The following is a 12,361-nucleotide window of genomic DNA, read 5'->3' as shown; positions in this document are numbered from 1 at the left end:
TAGAAAATCATGTCATTTCTTATTTGGCCAAAATATTTTGTGGTTTGAAAATTCGGACAAGGTACAGAGATGTGCCTTTCAAACAGAGGGGTACTTTTGTCTATTCCTATTTCAATATGTTAGTTATACACTAACAAAGTTGTTAACAATGCCAAAGGGGGGTACCAGCAACAAGTAGACAGAACTGAGGGGGGTTCAGAGGAAGGCAAACGAACAAAGGGGCTTAAGATCAAAGGCAGGTGAGCTGGGGGGGTTAAAATCAATTTTCCCCGCCGACCTCCAAGAGCTCAGCTTCGGCTACGACCCCCAGGCTTCCCATGCTGGCCGCGGACGACCTTTGCACCGACACTCCACGTCGCTAGAATCAGCTACTGCTATTTCCCCAAGCTGCCTGCCGAGTCTCTGAATTTTCCGCACCTCAAGCAGCTCGCCATGTACAAGGTCAACATCTCAGACTTGTCTGCTCGTCTCTGAATTTTCCGCACCTCAGACAGCTCACCACGCACGAGGTCACCATCTCGGGGGACGCTCTGCACAGCCTGCTCTCTGGCTGCTTTTCACTGGAAAGCCTCTTACTGAAAAATAATGTTGGCGTGGGCCGCCTCCGAATCATCTCCCCTACTCTTAGGAGCATAGGCTTTTCTGCTTGTCATGACCTGACCATCGACGACGCCCCTTGCCTTGGGAGGTTGCTGCCACTCTCTCCAGACTATGGTCCCTCGACAGTCCAGATCATCAAAGCACCCAAGCTGCAGACGACGGTTTTGCTGTCAAATGGCACATCCAAACTCCATATTGGAACCACTGATTTTCAGGTAAACAACAGGTTTCCAGAGTCATGCCATCTGAATTCATACCTAAAAAGGTTATTCTTCTTATTATCTGCAAAAAAAGGTTATTGTTCTTATTCTGTCTGCCATTTTCTTCAGGAAATGCCTGCTATCAGCGTGACAACCATCATGCACACGGTGAAGTTTTTGGTTATCGACTCTGCTGGCCCTGATCTCAATGCAGTAATTGGCTTCCTCAAGTGCTTTCCCTGCTTAGAGAGGCTGTACATCATTGTGAGTACTCGTCTCTGCTTGTTTTAACTGCCAGCATCAGCATGACTAACTTTTGCTCTAGTCGATTAACCAACTGCCTTTACATTGTTTATTATTTCCATCTCCAGTCGCACCTACAGAGAGGCATGAAAAATGTGCGGAAATATGACCCATTGGATCCAATTGAATGCCTTACGCTCCATCTCAAAAAAAGTGGTCTTGCAGAACTACCGTGGCAACAAGCCTGATGTGGATTTTGCCAATTTTTTCATCTTCAATGCAATGGTGCTAGAACAAATGATATGTATAGCCTTCAACAGCCCCAGTGAAAAATGGATGTCTAATCAACATAGACGGTTGCAAATGGACAACAGAGCTTCTCTAGATGCTCGATTTGAATTCAAACGATATTTCTGTCGGGATTAGGCTTGGTTCCATGATAACAAGCATACTCATGATTTATCTGTTGCGAATCCCTTTGCTGATAGGTTCGAGAATACCATCCTTTGACATGGCATGCCACTATATGTCTGGTCTTGCTTCTTTTGTAGTTTGAAGTTATCCCACTCTTCTGATTCTTTGTTCTGCTGTGCTTGAACGTTGTTTACTATCTTTTCTGTTGATGTCATATTGTAAGATGTGTTAGCTTTTTATACCATCAGCTAGCAGCTACTATGCTTCTGTATTGCATGTAATGGAGGCAAGGCCTATGATATTTTAGAAGTTTTATTCCCTTTCCGCTCAGTTTGAGTGTTATTTAGTATCTTCTCTGTATAGGCTGTAGTGTTTTGTTTTCTTTTTGGTGTCATATTGTAAGTTGTTTATACCAGCAGTTATCAATACTACTATGGTTCTACACTGCCTTCAGTAAATTTAGGGCCTATATAATATCTATTTCTGTACCACGAACTAAACCATGTGCGGTTCATCATCAATTAGGTCGATATTACAGAAAAAAGGTTTATGGAGATTGAGTGATAGTGCTGTCCTGGTCCACTAAATGGAGCGAGTAGTTCTCATGACTCATCTTTCTGTGCATTTGTTCCTTCTTCGGTGGCAGTTCGGTGGTGGAACATTGGTTTTTACCGAAAAAGGGTTTCTCCCCGCTTTGTATTCCAAAGCAAACCACCAAAGTACACATCGCAATGCTGGGGCGAGCAGCACAACAAGCCCAAAGAAAAAGAAGAAGAAAGAATGCCAACAACGGCAGCTTGACAAAGCGCGGATGACCCGCGACCGCTGCGCCCTCCGGAAACAAACCACCACAGCCCAAGGCTCTGAACTACCGCGAACTAAGCAGCACCTCCAAAAAGGGATGCGACGCCGACGACGTTGTTGCCCGGACAAGTCCTAGGGTTTCCCCAGTACGCGGAGGGAGGTGGGGGATAGCTACTCCCGACGCCCTCCAGGAAGGGATAGTGGCACCCGCCGGTGTCACCGCATCGGAGCTGGACGAACCGGCAAGGATTTCTCCCACACGCCAAACCCCACCAGCCAATCGGAGCCGACCAGCCAAACCACCGCCCAACTATGTGCCATGACGGTTGCGCCGCCACCAACACCGTCTCGCTGCAAACACCACCACGAGGCCAAGAAGAGCGGAGAGAAGATCTGAGCGACGGGAGCAACAACATCAAGGCCGAGCGAGAGGGAACCACCTCCACCGCCGTCGTGCGGGAGGCCCGCGCCTCCGGCACCGTCGCGGTAGCCGTCCGGACACGGCAGCGGGGCATACCAGGCCACCCCCGGCCCGGCCAAGCCCGAAACGGGCCCGCTAAGCCCCGCCGGCCATGCTGCAACAAGCTGGCGTCGACGCCGCCAGCCCTCGCCGATCATCGCTGCTCGCCATCGCCTCCTGGAGGCCACGCCGATGCCGCGCCTGTCGCCGGCCCGCCTCGACCGAGATGGAGCCCGAAGGGCCCAGATCTGGGCCGGGCGGGCGCCGCCAGCCCACGCCGCCGCGCAGCCCCACCGCCAACAGCGCCGCCGCCGCCCAGAGCTCGCCCCCGCCGCCGCACAGGACCGCCGCCGCCTGAGGACACTGCCTGGAGCCGCTCCGTTCCGCGCCGGAGAATCCCTAGATGGGGAAGGGCTAGGGGGCCGCCGCCACCAACGCCGCCCGAGCCAGGCCCGAGGCGGGCGCCGGCGACGGCGGCGGGGAGGAGGAGGAGGGAGGGGGACGCGCGCGGGGACGGAGGGAAGGCGCGGCCGGCCGCCCGCGGGGGCGGCGCGTTCGCGAGCGAGAGAGAGATGCCCCCTGACCCTTTCCTTCTCTGTCCCGACTTCTCTTTCGTGACACAATGGCACTAACATTGGTTTTTGGCATCCCATCTCATGAGTGGTGTTTCTTGTGAGAGATGGGCGAACCCAACTTGAGATTCACACTCAAATGGAAGAACTTTGATGAAGCCTTTTGGTTTTATCGGGATTCTTTGCTGCTGTAGATTTTCTAATGTGCAGCATCCATACATCAACACCCCCCCCCCCCCCCCCCCCCCGGCCTTGTCTCATCTTGTATTATGTGTTTCGTACAATTTTGGACCATGCGAAAAATAGGCACTTAGATGTTTGCAGACGCAAAGGCGAGCTTGGTGCAGACTTTGCGCAGTGTTATTGTTGTGTCAGGTGATTCAGATCATGTTTAATAAGGTCATCAGCTATTTTAGAGCCATCAGTTTGTCATCTCACGGCAGTGGTTGCTTTCATCCATGACTTGCTCTTCACCGTATCTCGTCCAAAATGTGTATCCTTCCATGAATCCCTTCTTGACTAAGTGACCTTCGGTTTTCAAGATATATTCATAGAATATAACATTGCCAATAAAATTGCACGAACGTGAGTTTATTGTCATTCTTCTTCAGCATATCTCGCAAAGGGACTTCGGTGAACTCCTTCATGCCCTAGGCATACAACATGCTTGTCCGCCTCTTGTTCATCAATTCAGACTGATTCATTTACACACAAGGTGTTACTAAAAACAATAGCAATTAACAGGCTCTCCGAAAATGTGAAATTTTTTGAAAGATGTGGTCATAATAAGAGGAAAAATTCAAAAAAAATGTGAATTATTTTTAGTTACAGAATTTTAGAAAATGCATGAACACTTTTCAAAATAACATGAACATGTAAAAAAAATGTGAACAGTTTTTAATTGTGCAAAGGTTAAAAAAACGTGATCAATCTAAAAAATTAAACAAGCACTTTTAAAATTATATGGTAATTACTTAAATATATAACATTTTAGAATAAGTTTCTTTATACAGTATACATGAACACTTTTTAAAAATGACATGAAATTTGTTATTTTAAAACATGGATGATTTTAAAATTCTATCACCATTTGTTTAAAATACAAACATATTTTAAATTATATGAATGTATTTAAAATACATGAACATTTTGTAAAGTAATTTATACGTTCAAATTTAACTTTTAATTTTAAACTGAGTTTTAACATATCTACTCCCTCCGTTCCTAAATATAAGTCTTTTTAGATATTCCAAATGGACTATAACATACGGATGCACTGGCGGAGCTCCCCGGTGGGCAGGGTATGGCGCCTGCCATACCTTGATTTTGAGCAAAAAAATAATTAATACTAGTATGCATCGATGATCGATCTGGCTGTCGCTGTTAACGGGCTAGCGACCTGATGGGCCAACAGGCAACAGAGGCCCGAGGCATCGAGCGAGCGAGCGGCGGCCACGAGCAGAACGCACACGCAATCGACCAGACCAGAGGCGACCGCTCTGTTCTATCCCCACCCCACGAGGCCACGCACACCCTAACCCTAAGCTAGCGCGGCGGCGGCGGCGACGGCTGGCCAAGTCACCAGGAGCGGGCGGGGCAGGCAACGGCGGGCAGGGAAGGCAACGGCGGCGGCTGTCTAGGGGGCTAGAGGAGGGCGGCACCGCGGCAGCAAGCGGCAGCGGCGCTCTGGGCACAAGCGGTAGCGGCGCTCCGGGGCTCTGTGTGCAAGCGGCGTCTCCAGCCGGGGTGAAAAAGATTCAGGTACGAGAAAGTCAAGTGCCAAGCTAAGCTTAACATTCAAATCGTTGTGAATTTCTTTTCCACTGAAGCTGGATACTCCTTTAATCCTTTTAGTCCTCTATATTCTAGAAGAGAAAAGTGCCTGCTGCAGAGTGCAGATGCCGAGCACCTAGCAGCAGCGGCAGGCCAACAGCAGTCCGGTTGTCCGACCGTCCGGCCACTTCTTAGTCCAGCACAGTCCCGGCCAGATTGCCCGAAGATGGAAAGGAAGAGGAAGGGAACAGGAAACCCAAATGAAAGGGGAGGAGGTGATTTCTCAACTTTCCTGAAATTTTGTAGCAAATTTTAACAGTAGCTTGACGCCTCAAATTCAAGCAGATTGTAGTGACATATTAATGTTGTGAACATTCTTGTTGTGAATTGCAGATTTGAAAAGATATTTTGAAGTGCTTGGTAGTGGCAGCAGCTCGAAATCGAACCCAAGTACCCGTGAAAGTGTCAATGTTTTGGCACATGCCACTCATCAAGATCAAGTGAGTTCGGTGGAAGTAGAGCATGAGAATTTGATGCAAACTGAACAAGTGGAAGAAACTACAGACTCTCTTGAAGCTATAGTGGAAGAGAATGTTGAAGTTCATGGAGTTGAAGGTATATCTGTTTTTAGTGAAGATTATATAAATGGTGATCCTGGACTTCGCATCCCACTTGATAGATTTGCCCCCAACATTAGAGATGATGTTAGATTTGCTTATATACGAATGGGTGCAACTCGACCAACTAGTTGCACTTTCCCCCCAAATAAGGATGGAAGATGCTTCCGGCCACAATGGTATAAGAACTTTGATTGGTTGGAATATAGTGTAACAAAGCATAAGGCCTATTGCTTCTATTGTTATCTTTTTAAGCATGACCGAATGGATGATAAATTTGGGCATGACGTTTTCTCCAAATTGGGTTTTGACTGTTGGAAAAATGCGGTTGCGGCATTCCGTAAACATGTTGGTGGGCCATGTAGCATCCACAATATTTCAAAAACAGCATGTGATGATTTTAAAAATCAAAGGTCAAGTGTGAAAAGTAAAGTTATAACTTACAGCAAAGGTTCACTAGTCAAGTATGAAACTCGTGTGGATACATCTTTGGGCATTGTAAGTTATCTAGCATTGCAAGGTGAACCATTTCGTGGGCATGATGAATCCAGTACTTCTTTGAACAAGGGGAATTTTTTAGAGTTACTTGATTGGGTGAAAGAAAGAATTCCAGAAGTGAAGGTTGCATTTGATGAGCTATGCCCTAAGAATGCCAAAATGACTTCCGGAAAAATTCAAAAAATCCTTACTTCTCATTGTGCACAAGCGGTCACCAAAGCAATCAAAGAAGAGATGGGTGATTGTCTTTTCTCCGTTCTTATTGATGAGTGCCGTGATATATCGGTGAAAGAACAAATGGCCGTGGTAATCAGGTACGTGTTTAAGTTTTTGAAATGTCTATGTGCTTTTTGATCATTTTGTTCCATGTAGAGTGGTCAACTAATTATATGATTTTCTGTAGGTATTTGAGCAAACAAGGAGAGACTATTGAACGCTTTTTAGCTATTAAGCATGTTCCGGACACAACATCTGCTTCTTTAAAGAAGGCATTGTTGGAGGTTTTTGCTAAAAATGGTCTAGTTGTTGCACGACTACGAGGGCAAGGGTATGACGGGGCATCTAATATGAGAGGAGAATTCAATGGCCTTCAGAAGTTAATTCGAGATGAGAACCCATATGCTTTCTATATCCATTGCTTTGCCCATCAACTGCAGTTGGTAGTTGTTGCTGTTTCGAGATGCTGCAAGGGTGTTGAGGATTTTTTTGAATATGTGACCATGATTGCTAATCTCAGTACTTCATCTTGCAAGAGGAAGGATAAATTGCTTGACAAGCAAAAAGAGGTTCTTTTGGATAAGATTCAGAGTGGTGAGATGCCGACGGGAAGAGGGAAAAATCAAGAAACATCCTTGGTCAGACCTGGAGATACAAGATGGGGCTCTCATTACACAACCTTATCTCGCATTGAATCAATGTGGGATGCAGTCATAGAGGTTTTGGGCATTGTTGAGGATGATGTGCGTGTTCCATGTAGGGCTGGAGGTTTGGTTCATCAAATGGAGACTTTTAGCTTTGTGTTCATCCTGAAGATGATGCTAAAAATCCTTCGCATGACAAATGATTTGTCTCTTCTATTGCAAAAGAAGGATCAAAATGTTGTTCAGGTATGTGATGGAACATGCTATATGTATCTAGTCTGCTTGATATGTTTTGTTCATGTAAACATACATGCATCTAAATTTGTAATTGTCTCATTTCAGGCAATGTCATTGGTTACGGATGTGAGAACACGTTTGATCAACTGGAGAAATAATGGTTGGGAGCCACTCTTGGAAGATGTCAAAGCCTTTTGCGCCAAAAATGACATTCCCATACCAAATATGGATGACATCTTTACAAAGTGGGGGAAATCAAGAAAAGGTGGACGAAACAATGTCACAGCTGACCATTTTTTCCGCGTGGACACCTTCTATGCTGCCATAGACTCCATCATCACAGAGTTTGATCATCGTTTTAATGAGGTATCTTCAGAGCTGCTCCAGAACTTCGCTTGTCTTGACCCTAGAAACTCCTTTTCTAGGTTCAATGTGAATAAGCTTGCTAGACTTACAGAGATTTATCATGAGGATTTCTCAGATTATGAACGTGAACATATAGTTGATAACCTAGAGCTATTCATTATCCATATGAGAAGAATTGAAGACTTTAGAGCTTGTCATGATATTGCAAGTCTAGCAAAAAAGATGGTTGAACTTGAAAGGCATGTCATGTTTCCTGCTGTTTATCGCCTCATTGAGTTGGCATTGCTACTACCGGTAGCGACGGCAACAGTTGAAAGAGCCTTCTCATCAATGAAAATCATCAAGACTGAGTTGCGCAGCAAGATGTGTGATGGCTGGCTAAATGACTTGATGGTGTGTTACATTGAGCGAGAGATCTTCAAAAGTATTGATCTCAATAAAATTAAGGAAGATTTTCAGAAGGAGGGTAGGGCACTGCCATTGCCTGGGTCTTCTACACGCCACTAAATGCTTCATTATCGGTATGTTTTAGGTTGTTTTTTATTGAAACATGTCTGCAATTTCATTGTATTTGGTTATTCGTTTGTAGTGTGCCCTGTTAGTGTGTATTGACTTCTTTGATTTGCATAAAGAAAAATCTTAGTAAGACTTCGCCCCACCTTAAATTTTTTTCGTGGTCCGCCTCTGTACGGATGTATGTAAACATATTTTAGAGTGTAGATTCACTCATTTTGCTCCATATATAGTCATTTGTTGGGATCTGTAGAAAGACTTATATTTGGGAACGGAGGGAGTATTATTTTAAATTCTACTGCCTTTGTCTCAAAATAATTGTGTTAACCCTGTTAAAAAAATTAAGTGTCTCAACATTGATACAAAGTTGAGACAATTATTTTGGGATGGAGGGAGTATGAAATAAAACGTTAAATGCACCGCGCATTTCCGAAAACCCTTTGAAATTGTGCGCGCCAAAATCCCTTTTTAACCGGGTTGAGACCTTTGAAATTAGGCGCGCGAATATCCTCTGTCGGTTCCCGCCATTTCTTCCGCCCATCAAAACCAATCCGCCGAATCCCTCGTGCCCCATTCTCCAATCCCACCACCACCACCATCACCATCCCGCTCTGCATCAATGGATGCGCCAGCGCCGCCGTCGCCGGCGCACAACCTCAAGAAGCGCAAGTTTGACCGACTGGACGAGGAAGAACCACCACCGGAGGGCGGCAGGGCCGGCGACGGGGTCGGCCTCGACTTGTTCAACGCCCTCCCCGACGACCTCCTGTGCGCCATCATCTCTCGCCTCCCGACCAAGGACGGCGCCCGCACGCAGGCCCTCGCCCGCCGGTGGCGGCCCCTCTGGCGCTCGGCGCCCCTCAACCTCGTCGGCCATGGCCTCTCCGGCCAGGTGGGTAAACGCGTCGCCTACATCTCGAAGATCCTCGCCGAGCACCCTGGCCCGGCCCTCCGCCTCTCGATCCCCTGCCTCCATGAACGCTACCACGACAAGATCGATGGCTGGCTTCGTTCCCAGGCCCTCACCGACCTCCAGGAACTCAGCTTCGGCTACGACCCCCCAGGCTTCCGGCCGTACCGGCTGCCGCCGCCCCCGATACCACAGTCCGCGCTCCGCTTCGCGCCGACACTCCGCGTCGCCAGAATCAGCTACTGCTATTTCCCCAAGCTGCCTGCCGAGTCTCTGAATTTTCCGCAACTCAAGCAGCTCACCATGTACATGCTCACCATCTCGGACTTGTCTGCGTCGTCTCTGAATTTTCCGCACCTCAGGCAGCTCACCACACATGCAGTCACCATCTCGGGGGACGCTCTGCACAGCTTGCTCTCTGGCTGCCTTTCACTGGAAAGCCTTGTACTGAAAGATAATGTTGGCGTTGGCCGCCTCCGCATCAGCTCCTGACTCTTAGGAGCATAGGCTTTTCTGCTCCTCATACGTCTGTGGCTTCCCCTGTCCAAGAGCTGGTCATCGTGGACGCCCCTTCCCTCGAGAGGTTTCTACCACTTAGTGGAGGCTACGGCCCCTCCACAGTCCAGATCATCGGAGCACGGAAGCTGCAGATGACGGTTTTGCTGTCAAATGGCACATCCAAACTCCATATTGGAACCACAGGTTTTCAGGTAAACAACAGGTTTCAGAGTCATGCAATCTGAATTTATGCATGAAAGTTATTCTTTTCGTTATCTGCAAAAAAGGTTATTGTTCTTATGTAGGTCTGTCATTTTCTTCAGGAAATGCCTGCCATCAGTGTGACAACCATCATGCACACTGTCAAGTTTTTGGTTATTGACACCGTTGGCCCTGATCTTGATGCAGTAATTGGCTTCCTCAAGTGCTTCTCCTGCTTAGAGAGGCTGTATATCATTGTGAGTATTCTTATCTGCTTGTCAGCATGTGCTCTAGTCGATTAACCAACTGCCTTTACATTCTCTATTCTTTCCATGTCCAGTCGCACCTACGGAAAGGAATAAAAATGTGCGAAAATATGACCTGCTGGATCCAATTGAATGCCTCATGCTCCATCTCAAAAGCGTGGTCTTGCAGAACTACTGGGGCAACAAGCCAGATGTGGACTTTGCCAAATTTTTCATCTTGAATGCAATGGTGCTAGAGCAAATGATATTTATAACCCTCAACAGCTGCAATGAAAAATGGATGTCTGATCAACACAGACGGCTACAAGTGGACCACAGAGCTTCTCTACATGCTCGATTTGAAGTCAAAAGCTATTTGAGTCGGCACTGGATTGACTTCGCAGATAACAAGCATACCCATGATTTATCAGGGCGAATCCCTTTGCTGATAGGTTCGAGAATCGCATCCTGGCCTTTGGCCTGACTTCTTTTGTAGTTTGAAGGGTCATTCTACTCTTCTGATTCTCTGTTCGGCTGTGCTTGAACGTTATTTACAATCTTTTCTGTTGATGTCATATTGTAAGATGTGTCAGCTGTTTACACCATCAGCTAGCAGATACTATGCTTCTGTACTGCATGTAACGAAGGCAGGGCCTATTATATTTCAGAAGTTTTGTTTCTTTTCCGCTGTGTTTGAGTGTTATGTAGTATCTTCTCTGTAATCTGTATAGGCTGTAATGTTTTTTTTCCCTGTTCTTTTTTATGTCATACTTTAACTGTAAGATGTTTATACCAGAAAGATTGGCTTTAGTAAATGTAGGGCCTATATAATACTATTTTCTACTACGAATCGAACCATGCATGGCTTATTTTTCCATTCCAGAAAGATTATTGTTGGTTAATCAACAATCAGGTTGATATTATAGAAAAAAAGGTTTATGGAGATTGAGTGGTAGTAGTTGTCATGGTCCACTAAATGGAGTGAGCAGTCCTCATGGTTTGTTGTTCTGTGCACTTGTTCCTTCTTCTGTGCAGTTCGTCGTTTTTTGGCAGCCTATCTTGCGAGTGGTGTTTCTTCGGTCATGATGTGTTCATTTGATGTTCAACTTGTGACAGATGGGCGAGCCCATCTTGAGATTTACACTCAAATGGAAGATCTTTGATGAAGCTTTTTGGTTTTATCAGGATTATTTGGTGGTGTAGATTTTCTAACGAGCCGGCACTTGGATGTTTGCAGACTTTGTGCAATGTTGTTGCTGTGTCAGTAGTTGGACGTGTGATCATGTTTAATAAGGTCATCAGGTGATTCAAAAACTGTGCCAAAATTTGTAATCTTGCCATGAGTGAGTTCGGTAGCATTGAACACTTACAAATGCACCTGCAGTATGAAAAACAATTTGCAAATAGCACAGTCTCACGTTAAGCTGACCGAACTAAAAACCAATTTTCATAGCCTGGTCGCCTGTAAATGCCACAGTCCGGCAGTCATGTCCTTTTTCCCCATACAAAGATATGCACTTAGGTGCATTCTCAAATTTGCTAAGGAAGGTAAGCAGAGGAGACGAAATTGGTTCACAATTTTCATTTCCAATAAACTGAAAATCTTTAAAACAGAAATCTGTTACAAAGTTACTACCAAAGTAGCATCCTGATTTCTCAAACTTGAAGCGTAAATTGTTGTTATTTCAAGATGCATAATGCATGAAGTTACTGCGGACAAAATTGACAGCATGTATCAGTATCGAACCGTAAATCAAGCATAGAAAAACTAGCATTACAGACTAACTGAGGAATGTTCCCAGTTTGAAAAAAGAAGGGTTAGAAACAACCAGCAGGAATGTGCAACATATTCATCCATTGATTAAAACTCTATAAATAACACAAGTGATCTGCTCAACCAATCCATAACTACCCTTTGTGTGTTTTACTTTGGCCATTTTGCGTCCAATTGTCTTTCCATTGTATTGACTATTGTTTTCCTCGATAAATATCAGATATAAGAGCATCTCTGACCAATCTCTTATAATTTAGCCCCTCAAATGACCCCACAAACCTTAAATTTAACCGTTTTCACACAAATTCATTTCAAACACCAATTGAAACTACTTAATTCAAACACAACTATAAACAAAGGTAGCACAATATGATACATTGCATAACATGACAAATAGAACTCTTGCACATTTTCGTTAATCCATGAACATAATCTATGTATGTCGACACATGGATCCGTACATCTCGATCGGAAAAGAATCAATAGAAGGAGAATCGGACGATATCTTTCTCGAAACAAACAAAAAGGAAAAAAGAAAGAGAATAAGAAAGAATAAGAAATTGGATCAACTAAGCC

At 45.3% G+C, this 12,361-nt stretch overlaps 2 protein-coding genes and 1 pseudogene across 2 annotated transcripts; all 3 read left to right on the top strand.

Moving 5' to 3' along the window:
* The first annotated feature begins 432 nt into the window (after window positions 1-432).
* Window positions 433-1,291, top strand: LOC147961928 (uncharacterized). Its single transcript, XM_087533992.1, has 4 exons — window positions 433-441; window positions 495-815; window positions 930-1,064; window positions 1,172-1,291. Exons 1-4 carry the CDS (start codon window positions 433-435, stop codon window positions 1,289-1,291), a joined length of 585 nt encoding a protein of 194 aa, XP_087390118.1.
* A 4,001-nt stretch (window positions 1,292-5,292) lies between these two features.
* LOC147961927 (uncharacterized) lies at window positions 5,293-8,151 on the top strand. Its single transcript, XM_087536638.1, has 3 exons — window positions 5,293-5,341; window positions 5,460-6,495; window positions 6,585-8,151. The coding sequence occupies exons 1-3, from the start codon at window positions 5,293-5,295 to the stop codon at window positions 8,149-8,151; spliced, it is 2,652 nt and encodes an 883-aa protein (XP_087392764.1).
* Window positions 8,152-8,776: 625 nt separating this feature from the next.
* The window catches only part of LOC147961926 (FBD-associated F-box protein At1g66310-like), a 33,043-nt pseudogene continuing 29,458 nt past the window's right edge, over window positions 8,777-12,361 (top strand).

The sequence above is a fragment of the Triticum urartu genome, chromosome 7A (genome assembly GCF_056163025.1).
Source record: "Triticum urartu cultivar PI428250 chromosome 7A, HENAU_Tu73, whole genome shotgun sequence".
Taxonomy (NCBI): Eukaryota; Viridiplantae; Streptophyta; class Magnoliopsida; order Poales; family Poaceae; genus Triticum; species Triticum urartu.
The sequence above is the reverse complement of the archived record's forward strand: the minus strand, read 5'-3'. Positions and strand labels throughout refer to the sequence as shown.